Source organism: Pelmatolapia mariae, linkage group LG17 (assembly GCF_036321145.2).
Source record: "Pelmatolapia mariae isolate MD_Pm_ZW linkage group LG17, Pm_UMD_F_2, whole genome shotgun sequence".
Taxonomy (NCBI): domain Eukaryota; kingdom Metazoa; phylum Chordata; class Actinopteri; order Cichliformes; family Cichlidae; genus Pelmatolapia; species Pelmatolapia mariae.
The window spans coordinates 888,700-908,832 of record NC_086242.1 but is presented as its reverse complement, the minus strand read 5'-3'; the positions used below and the strand labels follow the sequence as shown (position 1 = coordinate 908,832).

The following is a 20,133-nucleotide window of genomic DNA, read 5'->3' as shown; positions in this document are numbered from 1 at the left end:
CATGAGAGAGAATTTCAAATATAAATCCAGAAAGAAAACATGACATAAAAGAACTATTTAAAAAACTATTTGAAAAACTGAAGCGATGAAAAGTGAAGGATGGAAAATGTTCATAACCAAGTGCTTCAACAGTTTAACTAATAATCCATGGCCTTATCCCAAATCTTATGTCATTGTTGTGTTTGCATCATCCAGGGCTGCACTAGGCTGTGACTAACACATGCAGGCACTGATTTAGGCAGTGTGTGATGTGCTTTAACTTTGTATTTGAAACATTGCTCAGTCATGCTCATTTTATTGTGGGAAGTCAAAATCATAATTGTATTTGAGATTAATATTAAGGTAACTTTGCTGCTCTACCACAGTCCACTGTGACATTTTCACTGTGAATTCTCACAAATACTTCATGGATACTTAATAATAATAACACTTAATGCATTAGGTGAAGCATTTCCAGTGAACACAATGCAGGGAAAAAGTTACAGTGTGTTTTGGATCTATTCAAAGATAATCGGCATTAAAAGTATTAAAGCAACTGCAATTGTATTTTAAATTTTGCATGATATGACCTGTTCAGTTCCTGCTGCTGGTGCTCACCACGGATATCACATCTTTCAACATCTTGTTGTTTTTGCAGGAACCTTCTGTATCATCTCCCTCTGTACCTGCGTCGCCGGCATCAACTTTGAGCTTTCCCGTTACCCTCGGTACCTGTACAGCTTGCCCGATGATATCGGCCACGGCTACGGCTGGTCCATGTTCTGCGCCTGGGGAGGCCTCGGCCTCACACTTATCTCTGGCTTCTTCTGCACTCTCGCGCCCTCTGTTCAACCAATACCGAGGTCTACCTGTCCCAAATCTCGACAGGAGAACGGCACCGTGTGCTAAAGCTGGCTGTGCAGGCCAGCTGAACCCACAGACAGACAGACAGACAAAAAAACAAGCTATTCCATGTTTTCATGTGTCAGCTCATATCCACTCTATCCTGGTTACAGATTTTGTGTGTGTGTGTGTTTAAAATGGGTGTCTTGATGATATCTTGAAAATACAAGAAAAAAACCTGAAGAACTGAAGAAATATCAAAAATTAAAAGTTGTGTTTATTTTTATTTTGTGGAGTAGATGCAGAAATGGATCGTGACCAGGAAAGACGTGAACGAAATGATACGGAGACCACGAAAGACTAAATTGTAACGAGTGAGTGCTTGTGGAAAAATAGTGACTCCCAGAACAAGAAGGTCCAGCCTGAGGACTGTTTCTGTTTACTGGTCTACTGTGATTGTGGAGACGCTAATGGATTAACAGATTGTTCAGAAGATCAAGTAAAGATCTGGTGGAACCTTCTTATGATCTTTTTAAGCTTTTTGTGGAATATTTCACAAACCCGTGGCTCAAACATGAAACCATGTGACTAGCGGGAGTGGGATCACATGAATTCTCCAACTTCTGGGGTCCTTCCAGTTACTAGTATCAGGCAAGTCCAGAAGAGAAGATCCAGGACTTCCACTGATGTACATTATTGTACAGAATATTCAAGAGAAATGACAACCAGGCCTTGTCATGTTGGACCATTTTCATCTTTGTGTAGGTGCAGTACATTCCAGCTAATGATCCTAATGCCATTTAACGTTTCATACATGCATTCCTCTTTTACTGAAACTGTTTTGCTTTTTACTGAACCTTCATGTTGTGAATGAACTGTTGACTCGCTCAGTGCAAATGTGTTTAATTTTTTCATTCTAGTTATAAGGCTAAATGTGTGTGTGTGTGTGTGTGTGTGTGTGTGTGTGTGTGTGTGTGTGTGTGTGTGTGTGTGTGTGTGTGTGTGTTTACGTGCAGACGAGTTATTTTCAAGTCTTTACAAAACAGTGATCAATTTGACAAAGCAGCGCCTCAGCCTGAGTATGTAGGAAACAGAAGCTTTGATCAGCAGTGAGATGAAACGGGGAGCCGCAGTATCCGTTTAACCAAACTGACATCTGCCTCGTCTTCTCTGGAGAGCCCCAGTTGACCCGGCAGATAAAGAAGTCGCTTTAAAAGGGGACAGCACGTTTAGCTCTGCTGAACATCTAGGGAACGTTTAAGTAATTACATCTAATGAGAACACTTTTTGTCCCTGGGGATCAGCAGAGCCAGCAGGTTATCTGCAGGGCCTTCTTGAAACAGTATCTAGGCATAAGGTTTGAAAGGTCTCATCTTAGAAGAAGGAAGAAAGATCTCAGCCACGAACCATGAATCACAAATACATGGGCTTGAATTTACTCACATCATTAAAGACAATTCACCAAGACTGAATCCAGCAGGCAGTTGTTGACAACATCCAGTTTGTGAAAGCGGAGACTTTAAATACCACAGTACCGTACCAGGGACAGACAATTCAATTCAATATAGTTCATACAGCACCAAATCACAACAGTCACGTCAAAGTGCATTATATTATAAGGTAGACCCTACAATAATACATACAGAGAAAAACCCAACAATCATATGACCCCCTATGAGCAAGCACTTTGGCGACAGTGGGAAGGAAAAACTCCCTTTTAACAGGAAGAAACCTCCAGCAGAACCAGGCTCAGGGAGGGGCGGGGCCATCTGCTGCAACTGGTTAGTTAAGGGAGGATTCAGTTGATCCAGCCCTCACTGTAAGTCTAAAGTAGAGCGGGTGTGTTATATTGGGGTGATGCAGAACTACGACGTCTTGAAGATAAGACGGGACCACTGAGAGGCAGTCGACGACATTCATTTCATTTCCCACTGGATCTGTCTACTGAAATGTTACAATGTATCCAGCCAAAACTTAAAGCAAACACTGTACTGGGATCTGTTCAGAATAATTTAGGTTAATTACAACTTGGATCATGTTTTTCTAGCTTTGGACATCAATTGGCCATTACTGATACTCATCTTTTGATTGTGTTGTTTTTGTTCTTGTTCATAGTTTTGTCTATGTGTTGCTTAAGAAACATGATGGAGTACTCTGACACCAGGTTACTGTGACACGTGGATGCGGATTAGCAGCTACTGTCAGAAACTGCTTAGTTTGAATTAACATCATTATCGAACTGCCTTTTTCTTTCAGCACTGATGGTCAGCTAGTCAAACAATCTTCGTACTATGTCTTATAACACTTATACTCACATACAAGTAAACTGACATTTCCAAAGAAACATCTTTTTATCTCAAGACAAAATGCTCTTTATGAGAAAAAATGAAAAATGTGAGAAAATATGAAATACATTATTTTATGGACAAATACTGGGGCACACTTCTTAACGCGTTACTGTAATCCGATTACTTTTTTCAACTAACGAGTAATGTAAGGGATTACCATTGCAAAAACGGTAATTAGATTACCGTTACTTTCCCGTAGGAACGCTGCGTTACTGCGTTACTAAAACCGTGAGTTTTTTGCAAGAATGTCTCATGACAATGACGTAAGCGAGCGCGACGTTCGTGACAACAGCTGTGTGCAGATCAACAATGGATAATATATCGAGTGCGGGAGAGAGTATGAGCATGCAGCGTTTAAAGCGTGGAAGTACTGACCTTATTTTGAGTTTGAGTCCATAAAAAGTGACAAAAACATTAGTGTCCGTTGTGCGTGGGAAGAAAACTTCTTTTTACAGCGAAAAACCCTAAACTTCCAAGCAAGCAGCGAGTGCGCTACCACGTAATGGGAAATTCACAGAGAAACTCGCGGATTCTTCCACTGACCGCTGCGGCACACCTGCACCAGGGCAAACCTCCGCCTATCCCAGTCCTGCTTTACAGGTGAAAATAGAGCAACTAGTCTTTGACTTTATATATTTTCTGCTGTGTTTTACTTGCATCTATTTGAAAGAGTGAGTGTAAACACAAAAAAATATTTTATTTTATGTGCAGGAATGTGCAGAAAATAGGTTTAAATGTTAAACAAATTTCTTCCAGTCAGAGAATGTTGCAGATAATTTAATTTTTGCTTGATGCATAAAGTTAAAAGATTAAAACTAATAAAACAAGTTTTAAGGAGAGACTTTTCCATTTGATTACGTTTTATATGATGGATTATGCAGAAAAAGTAGAATTGGGCTGAAAGATCTATCGCTTTATCACCTATTCAGGTTGTAAATTGTGTTTTTGAAAAGTAACTAAGTAACTAAGTAACTAAGTAACTGATTACTTTTGAAAATAAGTAATCAGTAAAGTAACGGGATTACTTTTTGGGGGAAGTAATCAATAATTAGTAACTGATTACTTTTTTTAAGTAACTTGACCAACACTGCTTCTTAATCTTTGAATTCAGAGATTGCCACAATCATGAACTCAGATCTATGAACTCCAACACCTGTTCACCTGGTCTGTCGTCACAGACGTTTGTAAAAGAGTGGGTCATCCTCAAGATTTTGAGCACCATGCTCACAGAATTTGAGCATGGTGCTTTAATACTAAACCACCCTAAGTCAGTTTTTGTTTCTTCCATCTTAGACATTCGACAGTCAGCTATAAGTGGTATTATTGCAAAGTGGAACCTCTTAGGAACTAAAGTGACTCAACCATGAGATAGCAGATCATATAAAGTGGCAAAGCAGAGTAACTGAGTGCTGATGCTCGTAGTTAAGTCACCACCAGTCTGCTGATTTAACAACGTCCTGTGGAATTATCAGGACAAAAACTATGCATCAGAGCTTCATGGTATTCGTGGCCCAATACTTTTGTCCACACAGTATATCTCAGAGTTTCAAAGATCCACATCGTATGGGAGCCCAGATGGCAAAGGCAATCCATTACAGTCAGTAGAGGAGCAAGAACATAAACAGCAAAAATAGATGAGACTATCTGTGACAAAATCTAACATGAAAATATTAGAATTGAGAATGTCGTTTACTTGTATGGGAATATTTCTCTAGAAGGCAGGAGCTCTGTTATTTAAAATGTTCTTTGTCTATTTTCATAGCAGTGACAGCAGATGTGTATCATCCTCAGAAAGAAGCTTGTTGTTTCTTTTTAGACTTTCTTTATTAATTTTATTTTATTATTTATTTTTTGTCCTGTAACAAATGAATTCAGCATCATGAATGGTTTTCAGGAGTGTAAATAAAACATGGGGATGTAGTGTCTGATATTCCCAAGTCCCAGTTTTATAAGATTATCATGTTTGGCACCCGTGTTGGCAGTGTTCCTTTAATCCTGCTTATGAGCTGGGACACATTTTGAGTTCCAAAGTTACCTGAAAGACGTTCTTTTTTTAGTGTTTCCGGAAATTTGGGACCTTTATGATAAAGTGACAACAATTCCAACAATAAGTACAATCCCACATATGTCATGTACAGTAAGTAAATATATTACTTAAAAACATACCCAGTAGAAAACATGGGTGTAGCTTATGTGTCAGGAAAAATAGAGCTAATGTGGAAGTTCATGAAAACCTGCATTCAATCTGAAGGTCACCACATGGCAACAGCTGTGGTTGCAAACAGACTTGCAGTCCTATAGAAGTCTATGGGAAAGTTGCTTTCTGACTGTAAATACTTTCCCGGCTGAGTTTATTGGCTCAGTCACTCATTTTGGGTCATATTGACTAAAAAAGTCTCTTTTGTAAATCTTGGTTATACCATGGTTCCAAATGGAGGATTATCTGTGACAGGAACTCACACATGTGGAGGGATCTCACGACCAGATTATAGGTGGCAGACAGTTGGTGTCATAAGCCACTCCCTCTTGTTCACAGTGGACATATAGATGGCTTCTTTCACTCGTTGCTTTTCTTTCCCCCTCAGATTACAACGACCTGGGTGTCCGAGAACCTTCACAGACACAAACAGAATTAACCTTTAATAGCAGAAAACCTTTGGTGTGCTTGTTGCTTTATCATATCAAAGTGCTCTCGACGAGCTCCAGCTGCCTCACATAATATACTTATGAGGCAGATTATCAGTCTACAAAGGTGGGTCACACCTGATTAGGCTAAAAGGGAATCATTTCAGACACAGCATAACAGATGAAACTGTGTGGCTGTAAATTCAACAATGTTCCAGATAAAAATATTTTGTCTCCACATTGAATTCACACGTAAAGTGTCAGGGCCCGTCTGAGCTGTGCGTATGAGATGAACCTAGCCATCAAGTTGGATCAATGAGGCCTTAAAGTGCAATATCACTGAAGGCTGCTATAGGCAATGACTCTCGAGTATCTTTGGCTCCAATGGACCAACGTTTTAACAAATACAAAGGAAAGTAAACTTCTGTCATGACATGAAGTCGTTATGAATTAGGATTACTCTGAACCCTAATCCTAACTGTATCTCTCATCATTGCTGGTTTAAAACAACCTTATGTAACTCAGATTTTAAACATCATAAACAAATATGTGTACAAATAAGTTTCTGGCTCCAATAAACTGAGATGTTAATGATGAAGGTTCCAAACTCAAGCTTCTGACTGATCAAATCAATGGGTGATGTCACGATGGCTATTTTCACTTCCTCTATATGAATTATGACAGTCTGTTTTTTTGGTTGTCTCTGTGTGTGTATGAATGGGGGGGTTTGACAATATATACAACATATGATATTATAAATCTAATGCTGTGTGGAGACAGTTTCAGTATATTGGGACAATCGTGCTCTGTCCATGTCGGTTTCATCATGATGTCTGACACATGGCAAAAGTAAGACATGTTTAGGCAGACGTCATCATCACATATAAACTGTTTTATTAAATAATTCGATGTCAGTCAACATTAAAAAGACAGTTGTCCAAAGAGAATGGGCCAACAAATGAAATTATGATCAAATACTGCAAATAAAGTAGTTTTTCTGTTGTCCAAAGGTTGATTCTGTTCATCGGGACGTTTTCAGTGGGAGAAACATTTCGTCACTCATCCAGGTGACTTCTTCAGTCATAAATGGCCATAAACAATACTGTGCAAAGGGTTTGAGAATTGTTTTTATTTGATCTTGCAGTAGCATCAGAGAGGAACCTGATCACCCGCCGACACACTCGCTCTTCGGCAAAACAACAAGCTCTAACATTTACTTATAAACAACTGCTTTAGCTACAAGAAAATAGATAGTGAGGTCCTTATAGGTCGCTGATCTCAATATGATAAAACCAATATAAGAGTCCATGAAAAGAAAGAGACGCTGATAAAAGTTCTTGAAGCCACTGAACAGCTTGACGTCCAGGTAACTTGACTGTGAGTGTACTTTTCTTCCACTGTGCTATGACTGATGTTAACTGAGAAAGAATCGTCACATTACTTTTAGTACATTAAACATTTGCACAGTAATCTATGTAATCCTGTTTCTGACCACTGACGTTTTTATTTCAAACTGGTATTTTTGTTGAGTGTCAAGTTTGATTTTGTAAAGCTGATTTTCTACACAGCCTTTTTGTACACGGCTGAACATGTGAGGGGATGTGGGCTCGGTCAGTTCATCAAATAAAGCCCAGTAAAAACTGATGCTTAGTGAGAAAGGTGGGCAGCACGCGTAGCTTCTTGTATTTTTTCATTCATTGGACTGTTTCTTGATTGCATCTTCAGTATTGCACAGTCTGTCAGTCTTGCTCCATGCATTGCAATAGAAAACAAAAAATGTGTGGCTTCCTATTGTACGCTGCAGGTAAAGAAGCAGCTTCTTGTTTGGTCAAAGTGATATAAGCAGCGTCTGCAGAGACACACGAGGGCACGGACTGACAATGTTAACTTTGACTACCTCCACCAATTAAAGGACACACCAGAATCAACATCAGCATCAACCGACCACCTTACAGTGTCTGAGCTAGTTAAGGAAGACAGAAGGGCTGGAGCAGATGAAACACTTCAAATTTCATTATGAGATAATGTGTCTGCTGAGTAAAGGGTAAATGTTTAAGTATTGCAATTAATGTCAAATCATAACAAAATAAAATTCATTAGTGTGTTTACTAATGCTCTTGGTTGTCATGAATGTTTGGGATGAGAATAAAATCAGGAGATTAAAGAGATCCACGCTGGTTTTAAAGTTCTGTAAATCCTTCAGCAAGTGAACAGAAAGATCTGTGACTGAACTTTATGCCACAAACAGAGCCCTCCTAATGAATTTATTATTATCACTAAACACTGCAAATCAGCAAAGAACACAAGTCATTTTTCCTGAAAGTCTGACAATGTCACATATAAAAAGAAACAAGTGTTCCCAGCTTCTTTTGACTCCTCCCTCAATCACAGTGGGTCACCACAGCAGGTAGCTCCACATATATGATTGGCCAGTGTTGGATGCCCTCCCTGGTCCAGCGCCAAAAAGATGTGAGTCTCCTCACAGAAGCAAATCAGGATTCTTTCACTTGTTAGGCAAATGTGTAAGCGACTGCACACAGAAGCTGCAATAAGAAATATTTCCATAATTTATAGGCTGCCCCTTCTTTAGCAAGTCAAGAGGACAAAAGGCCAGCACTGAAGGTTTTGAGGTCTGTCCTGTCAAATGCATTTACAGAATGTGTTGCTGCTTTAAAAGCAAAGAGCTCAGTGGAAACAACGAGACTGTATTAAGACCTAGCTCAAGGCCTACTGAGCTCAAAATAGGATCAAATATACAGCTAGGTCCAAAAATATTTCAATAGCATTTGGGAAGCCTGTGGATAAGTGTGTATCTTTCACACTTATCTCTGTAATTTGGTTTGTCCCATTACTGTGATATCACTGGGATGGTGCTACACCTTAAGGTGGGCGTGAAACACTAACTGTATAAAGACTAATTTAAAACAGCTCTGTTTTCAAAAACTGACATAAATGTAACCCAGTGAAGCTGGATTTAAGAAGTTTTTAAAACATGTTAATCTCCATCTTCTGTCAGTACAAAACGTGACATCATTGGTTTGGTTCAGGGGTCCCCAATCCCAGTCCACGAGGGCCGGTGTCCCTGCAGGTTTTAGATGTGTCCTTGATCCATCACAGCTGATTTAAATGGATAAATTACCTTCTCCACATGTCCTGAAGTTGTCCAGAGGCCTGGTAATGAACTAATCATGTGATTCAGGTGTGTTGACCCAGGGTGAGATTGGGGACCCCTGGTTTGGTTGGTTGAGGTCAATAGACTTATGTTAGTTTATGTTAGCTAACTAGTATCAGAACCAATAACTCAACTAAAACTAAGAATCAGTTTAAGGAGGTCTCTTTTGTGCTGTTCCTGTCTGTAACAATGAGTTTTATGAGGTTATAGTCTCCACTTTCACTCTTTGTCTCTTAAACAGTAACTGGTTCCTCGACGTTTGGCTAGCTGCACCGAAACAGGAAAATTTACCTGTTAGCCCTAATGTTCAGGTTTGTAAGGAAGTTTATAAATGAGGGCTGTGTGGAGGAGAACTTTCTGAGTCAGGTGACATAACCAGTAATTAGTTACTAATTACTTTTTTCAAGCAACTTGACCAACGCTTCTTGTTAGTCTGCTTGATTCAAACATAAACATAAACATAAGGTGTTTTACAAACCCAAACATTAGAGCTAACAGGTGGATTTTCCCATTCAAGTCCACTTTGAGACGACTATTGTCACCTTAAAAGTCAAAGTATTGGAATTTGTCACTCATTGAACCAAGAAACAAAACCTTTTACATTACATAAAATTTACATTACATAAAGGTCCATTTAAACCCAAAGCCTGATATTTTATTGACCTTAACAATGTAGCTAAACTTAACTAAACAATGACTTAAACCAGTTCATTGTGGGGAAGAGCGAACTGAGTGTGAAAATAAGGCAGTTTAATGATAGTTGCACACTATGCTCTGTTTTGGATTTTCTTACTCGGTCACAGTCTGGCTGAAGCTGACTGTGGAGTGAGGAGGAGGATCCAACTGCACACACATTATGGACGAGCCGTTTATTTAAGGCCAAGGTGAAACTAAACAATAACCTAGACTGGGTGAACTAATATTAAAACATGAAAAAACCCTGAATGTGAACATGAAGACCTGGCATGCATGACAAACCTAGAAACATGACATGAACATAGCAGACAAGGAGTGACTGAAAACACACAGACTAAATATACTGAGGAGGTGATCAGGGGACGTGAGACACATGAGGAAACTGCCTGGAATGAACATAATGACACCACGGGGCAAGTAAAACTAAACACAATGGACATGGGACGCCAGACCTCTTCAAAATAAAACAGGAAACATAACAGGATGCAGACATGAAACACATGAACTTAAACACAGGGGTGAAGACACAAGGGGAATCTAATGAACAATGAACCATAACAGCAACCAAGGCATAAGACAAATTAACTAGATAAGCTAAAATGAAACTAGAACATAAATGAATAATAAAATACAATGAAACTCAAAACACTGGGTTGCACGACCCAGGACCGTGACAACGTCCAGAACAGCTCCTGATCAGGATGCATCCTAATCAGATAAATGAACCAACAACTGGCTCCTTTTACTGAGGAGTGCAAACAATAATAGGATATTTTCTCTCACATGTTCAGTAATTTACTTACAAACTGAGAAGACAACAGATGTAAAATGTTTCAGCAGCTGTAAGTAACTGTATAATATTTGTTTTGTGTTTTCATTTTTAGAAATGTAAGTCAGCAGTAACTATAGCATGCAAGCATCTGAGATGGTTCTGGTGTTCTGAGTTTTGTTCTGGACTGGTTGGTTATTTCTTTGAAAGTATAAAATATTCATGTTCTAGTTCCTTAGTATGGTTCCCTCCCTCTGTTTTTTATGTTAGTTCCCTTTAGGGTCCAGTCTTTCTCTTTCTCGTCTCTGTGTCCTGTCATCAGTATCCCGTGTTTACCTTCTTTCCCCTGGTCATGTTCTGTCTCTGTGAATACGTTAGCAGTCCTGTCCGTCTGTTCTCTCCCTTCCTGTTCCCGTATTCATCTTCCTTTCTCTCCCCAGTCTGTCATGTCTCCATGTCTGTTGAGTCCAAGTCCCAGTGTCAAGTTCATGTTTCTTAGTCTGAGTCTGAGTTGAGACTGATCTGAGACTGTAGACATTGAAAAGTCCATAGGAGAGATGGTATCTGATTATACCTTCTCCAGAATTGTCTAAGGAGCTGAAAAAGAAAAGCGTCTGGACTCCTTTACGATTCCTTGAAGACGTTTCATCTGAGAAGCTTCTTCAGTTCTAAGACCGGTGAGTGGTGGCGAGTCCCAGATTTGACGTCCTATGGGAGTGTCCCGCCAAGAGGGTCATGGACCCCCTATTGATCCTCTACCTAATCACACAAGCCAAGGTGTGAAAACGGGTGTGGGTCACAATCAGCCACAGTTTCGGGTCAACCCACTGTGAGGCCTAGGGACAGCACCTGGCCACTGGTACAGTGATGACACCTGGGTCAAAATGAAAACCCAAGAAGGAGAATCCTTCACTGCTCAAACAGCTCTGAGTTGAGGAAAGATGATAAATTTGCTTATTTTGTGCAGAATATAACAATGGCATCATGTTATATTGAGCCGGCAGCCGCCCACATTAAACTGTGACTTTCACTGGTTAACCTGGGTGTGTTTCCTAAATCAGCAGCAGATGCTAAACAGCTGACTATTCTGTGAAAATAATTAATCTGCAGATGAAATATTTGAAACACAGAAAGTGGAACATGCAAACTGATCAACTCAGTTAAAGTAAAACACAGTTAACCTTAAATACCAGTGATACTTTGTTTACTCTGATTCCCAACCGGAGGGCCTTTGAACAAATGAACAGTCATGCACTACTTCCCCAAGCTGCAGCCTCAATTCATCCATTATCTACCAGAAGTGCTGTCAAGTCTAAACGAGTGTGTGGTCTCAGCTTGTGAATTGGAGATTATTTATGTAAACTTCAGGAGTTGGATCAGACCTCACAGACTCGTCTTCCAGGTTCTCTGTTCATATAAACCCCCTGCACTAAAATCTGTTTGTTCTTTTTTTCGTGCCCCACTCTGCCTTTTTCAATTCATTAACCTCTCATTAGTATATGAGGATCTGCCTGGCCTCTGAGGCCTTCCCAAACCGTAACTTATTCCTTCTGCAATTATCTACTAGAAATGCTGTAAAATCTAAATAAGGCTACGGTATCGGCTTGCAAACAGAGTAATCTGCTTTCTCATGGATCATACAGAAATGATTCAGACCATGCAGCTCTGCTCTCCCAGTTTGTAGCTGTCCACATTTCTGCAGTGATCTCGTTTGCAGCTTGTGGTCTTATATAATGTTTATATAATTGTTATAGGATATTAGTTAAAGAAGATGAGTCTCATTCTTCCAATCATAGCACTCATAAAATTCATCACCTAATGCAGTGCTAAATAATTCATTCCTATAAAAGGAGTGGCATTTGACAACTTAAGAGTGATTTTGAAGTCTCATGAATTAAACATCGTGGCTCTTGTTTGTCTGTGGATGCAAATGGCAACATAGGTGGTGATGTTAATGCCAGTGATGCATCCCTGAATGACAGCCTGACTAAAATGAAGAAAGGGCCTTGGTGAGGGCTAAGTGAGGATAACAGGGGAATACTGATGGAGGATTGCTTTGTATTGCTCATTTTTGGGGTTATTCCTTCACAGTAATTAATTAAAAAGCTGAATGTAAGTAGAAGCTCTCTTAGACAAAATGTACATGGTAAAGACGTCTCTTCACATGTTGTAGTAAATGATTTCCATAGTCTGTTCTGTTCCGCAGTGATGTTGTAGTTATGGAGGTTAATGAATCATACTGTCAGTATTTATTATGCATAGAGCCATGGAAACTGGCTCTCGTGAGGTCTGCTCTCTGCAGTGTCTCAGACCTCAATGATTTCAGCTCTTAACCACAGATCTACTTTTGAGCCACAGCAGAAAATATACCAGCTGTACAATTTGCCCAAAGGTGCATGCACTCCAGGCTCATGCCAGTGTTGTACTTTTTGCAATTATGTGAGGGTGCACTTGCATCCAGGTCATGCAAATTTTGTCATTAGTGGGTAAACAATTTTGTTTGGAAGTCCACGTGCCTGCAGCATACAAGCAGTCACTACAGTAGAGTCCCAGACTACACTGTGCAGCACACTCTGGGTGTGTCCTCCAAGGAATAGACTATGAAATAATGTAATAAGAACAAGTGCCTGACTGAGTGCATTTCTAATGGTGAGTATAATCCTGGACTCAGGATACAAATCAGATCTCAGGTCTTACTCAGATCACATTATTCTTGGGAAGTGTGATGTAATTGCCATACTGTTGTGTACAGTTTGAGGAATATATTCCAAATATACCCTTATACTCTCACCCCCAACTAGTCACAAGAGATGGCGGCCGGTCCCTAAACTTGGTTCTTCCAGAGGTTTCTACCTGTTAAAGAGAGTTTTTCCCTCCCACTGTCGCCAAGTGCTCACTCGTTTGATTGTTGGGGTTCTCTTTATTTTACAGTCTTTATCTTAAATATAAAGCACCTTTAGGTGACTGCCGCTTAGATCTATATAAATACAAATTAATTCAGTTGAGTATATATTATACTGCAGCAAGCAGGGGTGAGTTTAAAAGGGGGGCATGGGGTGTGCAAGACCATCTGTAATGCAAGGCTTTCCTAACATTCTTTCTAAATCCTTTTTTAAGATTTAAAGAGAAATATGAGCACAAGATCCATAGAGGATGGACCCCAGCCTCTATGGATCTTGTGCTCATATTTCTCATACTTCACAGCAGGCAAGACCCCGGGTGCAGGCTGTGTAAAGATGCCCCTGAGACAATCCAGCACACAACAGCAGGGTGCAAGATGCTAGCAGGCAAGGCATACATGGAGCGCCATAACCAAGTGGCCGGCATAGTGTACAGAAACATCTGTGCAGAGTATAACCTGGAAGTCCCGAGGTCAAAATGGGAGACGCCCCCAAGGGTGATGGAGAATGACCGAGCTAAGATCCTGTGGGACTTCCAGATACAGACGGACAAAATGGTGGTGGCTAACCAACCGGGCATAGTGGTGGTAGACAAACAGGAGAAGACGGCCGTAGTGATCGATGTAGCGGTTCCCAATGACAGCAACATCAGGAAGAAGGAACACGAGAAGCTGGAGAAATACCAAGGGCTCAGAGAAGAGCTCGAGAGGATGTGGAGGGTGAAGGTAACGGTGGTCCCAGTGGTGATCGGAGCACTCGGTGACTCCCAAGCTAGGCGAGTGGCTCCAGCAGATCCCGGGAACAACATTAGAGATCTCTGTCCAGAAGAGTGCAGTTCTGGGAACAGCTAAGATACTGCGCAGGACCCTCAAGCTCCCAGGCCTCTGGTAGAGGACCCGAGCTGGAAGAATGAAGACCCCCTGCAGGGGTAAGCGGGGAATTTTTTTGAAATAGTTTTTCTTTTTAATCAGGTTTGTGCAGTTGTTATTGGGTTAGTTCTTAGTAATTCTTAGTTGCACTGCACTGCAGCATGTGGCAAAAAATACACTTTATCTATGAGCAGTGGCTCATGGACATGGTCGTCCCTCCATCTATTTTTCTTACCTTGCTAATTTCACCTTTCACTTTTGCTTCTCCTCCTGCACTTCTCTATGGAGTCACAGCCTCCTGTGCCCGTGAGGACTCGTTACTAGCTGTTACCACTGTTGACTGTGCAGCAACAGCAGCTCCAACAACTAACTTGTCTGTTAATTTTGACTCATTTTGCTGCTTTTATTTTTAGTTTATTTTTATTTTTTTGTCTCAGCTTTTCACCACTTCATCTACACTAAACTCTGTTCTACAACCTGTGAGTGCACAGAGAAGGTATGGGAAGAGCTGATGGCGTTAAGAGATTTAATTGGGCAATACAGTATCTGTAATGAATTGAAAAGTTTAAAGTTTAAAGCAGCATGAGGGTCTTATCTGATGTGATGTGGACTGGAGTGAGATCATTTATGGAGGTGCTTTTAATAAGTAAAATAATTATTCATCATAGGATTTACAAACAGATTATTTCCACTTCTTCACAGCAGAGTGGAACCAAGTGGTAAAAAAGAGACTGGACGTTTATATGATGGTGTTCCTGCATGCAGTGCTGCCACCAAGTGGTCCAAATGAGCATATGTCTACCCACAAATTTAAAAAATCATGTAATGAAGTTAAGAATTATGAATTGAGTTTTATTAGTTTCATGGCAGTGCTCTATCTGTCTCACCTGTAAAGCATAACAACAATTAGAATCCATTAGATTTCATATTTATAGTTCATATTTCTGTAAAGTTTTCATAATTATATCCTGTTCATAGCCTGTACAGTTATAGCATATTCATAACATACCTTCATACCGTGTACATTGTAACATACCCATAATAGACCCATATTTTTGTACCCTCATACCTATAACAGACTCATTTCTGTAATATATCTACATATCCATATTATTGCTAATATATATTTTTGTAATATATCTATATTATGGCTAAAGAACTTCTGGATGGATGCAAACTGCATGTTGTTGCCTTGTACTTGTGACACGTGCAATGACAATAAATTTGAATTCTATTCTATTCTATGTGTATTTTCTTTTTCTTTGTAATGAATCTTTATTTCTAACATGTTATAATAGTACAACAACAACAACATCAACAGAGAAAAAAAAGACAAAAAACAAAGCAAAACAAAAGGAAAACAAAACAATAACAATTATAAATAACTTACATGTTCAAAATGGAGCTTATTTAGTCCCACCCCCTTTCCACTATTTAATAATTAATAGTTTACACATATTCTTCCTCGTTATATCTTCCTTTATATCTTCCTCATTACAATTAGATTACATGTTACATGTATTTTTTTATTTATTTTTATCATATATATATATTAAGCGAGCCTACCACAGACATGAGCGAGACAGATAAATATGAAGGCATGCCGGCTCGGACGTCGCCTGGATCAACAAGGTCCGCGTCAGGTGTTGAGGAACCAGGGCACCCTGACGACAAGTGGGCTACTGGAACAAGAAGGCATCGGTGGGTGCTACTTCGCAAGTAACCCTGGCGGAAGGGGCTACATGAATAGCATGAGGGACCTATGGATGCTTCGATACCCAACATCCACAATGACGGCGAAACAGCTAGTAGCTCAGTGTTCCAACATTCGAAAGAAGAGGCTGCTCTCACAGCTAGAGATTGACGAGGTACAACATAAATGCTACGGCAAGGGGGAGTCAGGACGCCAGGTCAGGGGGGAGATATCATCACCCCCCTGATTGGGTACCAAGCCCCAAGTGCGATAGGAGAAGGATCGTTGAGTGCAAGCAGGGGATTTTTTTAATTTAATTTTTATTATTATTATTTTTACATATATATATAAACACCCAGCACGCCCCTACGGGCGGTTTATCCTTCAAGCTCGGGTCCTCTACCAGAGGCCTGGGAGCTTGAGGGTCCTGCGCAGTATCTTAGCTGTTCCCAGGACTGCGTTCTTCTGCACAGAGATCTCCGATGTTGTTCCCGGGATCTGCTGGAGCCACTCGCCTAGCTTGGGAGTCACCACACCGAGTGCTCCGATTACCACGGGGACCACCGTTACCTTCACCCTCCACATCCTCTCGAGCTCTTCTCTGAGCCCTTGGTATTTCTCCAGCTTCTCGTGTTCCTTCTTTCTGATGTTGCTGTCATTCGGAACCGCTACATCGATCACTACGGCTGTCTTCTCCTGTTTGTCTACCATCACTATGTCCGGTTGGTTAGCCACCACCATTTTGTCCGTCTGTATCTGGAAGTCCCACAGGATCTTAGCTCGGTCATTCTCCATCACCCTTGGGGGCATCTCCCATTTTGACCTCGGGACTTCCAGGTTATACTCGGCACAGATGTTCCTGTACACTATGCCGGCCACTTGGTTATGGCGTTCCATGTATGCCTTGCCTGCTAGCATCTTACACCCTGCTGTTATGTGCTGGATTGTCTCAGGGGCATCTTTACACAGCCTGCACCCGGGGTCTGGCCTGCTGTGATAGACCCCAGCCTCTATGGATCTTGTGCTCAGAGCTTGTTCTTGTGCTGCCATGATTAGTGCCTCTGTGCTGTCTTTCAGTCCAGCTTTGTCCAGCCACTGGTAGGATTTCTGGATATCAGCCACCTCCTCTATCTGCGGTACATACCGTGCAGGGGCCTGTCCTTCCATGATGGTTCCTCGTCTTCCTCCTCTTTCTTGGGTTTCTGCTGCCTGAGGTATTCACTGAGCACACGGTCAGTTGGGGCCATCTTCCCAATGTATTCTTGGATGTTCGTTGTCTCATCCTGGACTGTGGTGCTGACACTCACCAGTCCTCGGCCCCCTTCCTTCCGCTTAGCGTACAGCCTCAGGATGCTGGACTTGGGGTGAAACCCTCCATGCATGGTCAGGAGCTTTCTTGTCTTTATGTCAGTGGCTTCTATATATATATATATATATATATACACACATTTTTTTGACGTGGAATTAACGCACTCACACACTTCCGGCCTGTGACCTTTGGCCCGCCCCGTTTTTTCAGAAATCAGGAAGCGATGCGGCAGTTGTAGATGTGAGCAGAAATGGATAAAGAAAAAGGTCTTTTGAACAGCAAGTTCCATTTTAAAGCAATGCCAGATGATTCTCTTGACAAGACCAAAGTAATTTGCATTTACTCTCGACGTGAACTGTGTTATCACCGCAGTACGCCCAGCCTCAAATACCACTTGCTAGCCAAGCACACAGCTAACGCAGAGAGCCCTCCTCCCTCTCGCCAAAGGCAGACCATAGCTTTCAAAGGAGACGTCTGGACAATTCTACAACCAAAAGCAAAATGGGTGGCTACAGCTGGCAGGCTGATTAACATTGTGGAGGATGAGGGGCTACTTGAAATCATTTGCATAGCATCCAACGACTGCATGTATGAAATGCCTTCAAGAGCCACCACAGTAACCAAGATACACAACTTGTATGAAAATAAGAAATCCAAAGTTGAGGAGGCTTTGGGGCAGACCAACACGGTTGCACTCACCGGAGACTATTGGACTTCTCTAAGGTATCACAGCTACCTTGGGGTAACAGCGCATTATTTTTCCTTAGGACTATTAAAGCGCTATATAAATACAGGCCATTTTACCATTCAGTCGCATGCTTTGACTGCTATGAAGACGGATGAGAGTAGGGCTGCCACGATTAGTCGACTAGTCACGATTACGTCGACTATCAAAATCGTCGACGACTAATTTAATAGTCGACGCGTCGTTTGAAGCTTTGTAAGATCCCAAAAGACGCAGGAATAAGTAGTTGGATTTAAGAGTGTAATAACGGACTGAAACAGAAGATGGCAGCACTGCATGTACAAGGATGCCAGCTGCTGTTAAACCCCGAAGAAGAAGAAGCTGTGTATTGTAGCTGTGTCCAAATTCGCGAACCGCATCCTCCTGAGGCCGCATTTGTAGGCCGATTACGTTAGAGCGACACAACAAAGGCTGTCCAAATTCGAAGACTCCAACAAATGCGGCCGACAAATGCGTCCTTCGTTTCCCCAGATTTGAAGGATGAGTCGGGTGTACACTTCGTGGCCCAACCTATCCCAGAATTCATAGCGCGGCCCTGCTCAGTTTCCAACAATGGCGGCAGCTAGTTAGTTTTAATATTGCTCTTATTAATCTTTCTGGGTCACAAAATAAATGTTTAACATATTTTCAGGCGAGAATGTAGCTGTGTAAACATCAAATATCTGCTCAGTTTATCAAGACACCACATATTTTCAAAAGCGCTCCGACGTTTTCGGAGACGTCTGTTACCCACCAGCTCGATAGCTAGCCGGGAGAAAGGCTCACTAGAGCCGCTGAGAACACCGGACTCCCGGCAAATCGTTTTCAAACCCACCGCCGTCTTTCGCTACTCAGGTTAAACATGATATATAAGTCACTTAGATAACTTAAAAATGTTATTGTTTGTCTTTTTTCAGTGTTTTATTTGTTCCTGAGTAAATCGGTTTGGCTGAGATTAAAGTTATAGTTTTTACACAGCTGAATAAACGTCAAGCAGACAGCTGATTATCAGAAGTGTGAGATGCTCGAGAATTTACTCCGGTGTCCTGATATATTTTAGGCAGCAAGGAGCAGACGGCTGAGTTTATTATTAAACTCCACCGAGACAATCTGCAGATTTCATTAAAAGTTTAAACTATCATCTTGTCTTTATTTTTAGTTAGCACCTTAAACACTTAAAGCTGTAAGCTAATGATAGTTATATAAGAGCAGATGATGCTGGTGCAATAAGCTGTACGTTTTACGTCCAATGGATGATGATCTGATTAGTCGACTAATCACAAAAATAATCGGTGACTAGTCGACTATCAAAATAATCGTTTGTGGCAGCCCTAGAGGAGAGGCACTTCACTAACACGTGTGCCAAGCACTTTATGCAGGTAGTTAGACAGTGGGGAATTCAACATAAAGTCAGCATGCTGACCACTGACAGTGCACGCAACATGGTTGCAGCGGCCAGGCAGCTGCCGTTTGAGCACATGCCTTGCGTCGCACACAGCCTCCATGGAGCAATCACAGTTTCTCTACAGAACAGCCCATTTAACAGCGCACTGGCAAAATGCAAAAAGGTCATTTCAAGCATAGCCCACCAAATGCTGGAGCTCGAACAATGGCAAATTGCACATTTTCATAAGAAAGAATCACTTACACAGAACGTATCAACAAGATGGAACAGTACCGTGGAGATGATCAAGCGTGTTCTAAGAAATCAAGAACCACTGAGAGATGCACTGGCACTACATCCAACCAATGTCACAATGCCAACAACAACTGAACTGGAGAAACTGAAGAAGCTGGAGACTGTGCTGGAACACTGCAGGTAATTTATTAATACTTACTCTTACCACTTTTGACATAGGAAAGTGTGTGTGTGTGTGTGTGTGTGTGTGTGTGTGTGTGTGTGTGTGTGTGTGTGTGTGTGTGTGTGTGTGTAAAGTATTTTAACTTTATGTGAGTGAATGTAACAAATCCTTAATGAAGTGTATTTCTCCATGACTGCAGGGGAGAAGTTTGTGGTGCTGCCAGCTTTGTGTCACCTGTTGCGAGTGATGGAGGTCTCTGAGGATGACCCAGCGTACATGGATAAGTTCAAGGAGACCTTCAGAGCAGAACTGGAGAAGCGCAAGGAAAAAACTAACATCATGTGGCTCAGGGTTGCAACAGCACTGGATCCCAGGTTTAAGGATCTTAAGTGTCTGAGCAGACC

The 20,133-nt window shown here is 41.2% G+C and overlaps 1 protein-coding gene across 1 annotated transcript in view; it reads left to right on the top strand.

The window, feature by feature from the left end:
- The window catches only part of tmem178bb (transmembrane protein 178Bb), a 75,344-nt gene extending 67,451 nt beyond the window's left edge, over nucleotides 1-7,893 (top strand). Inside the window, exon 5 of the mRNA XM_063500863.1 lies at nucleotides 638-7,893. Coding sequence (XP_063356933.1) covers nucleotides 638-888 — 251 coding nt within the window. The 3' untranslated portion in view covers nucleotides 889-7,893. The remainder of the gene's footprint in view (nucleotides 1-637) is intronic.
- The last annotated feature ends 12,240 nt before the right edge of the window (nucleotides 7,894-20,133 follow it).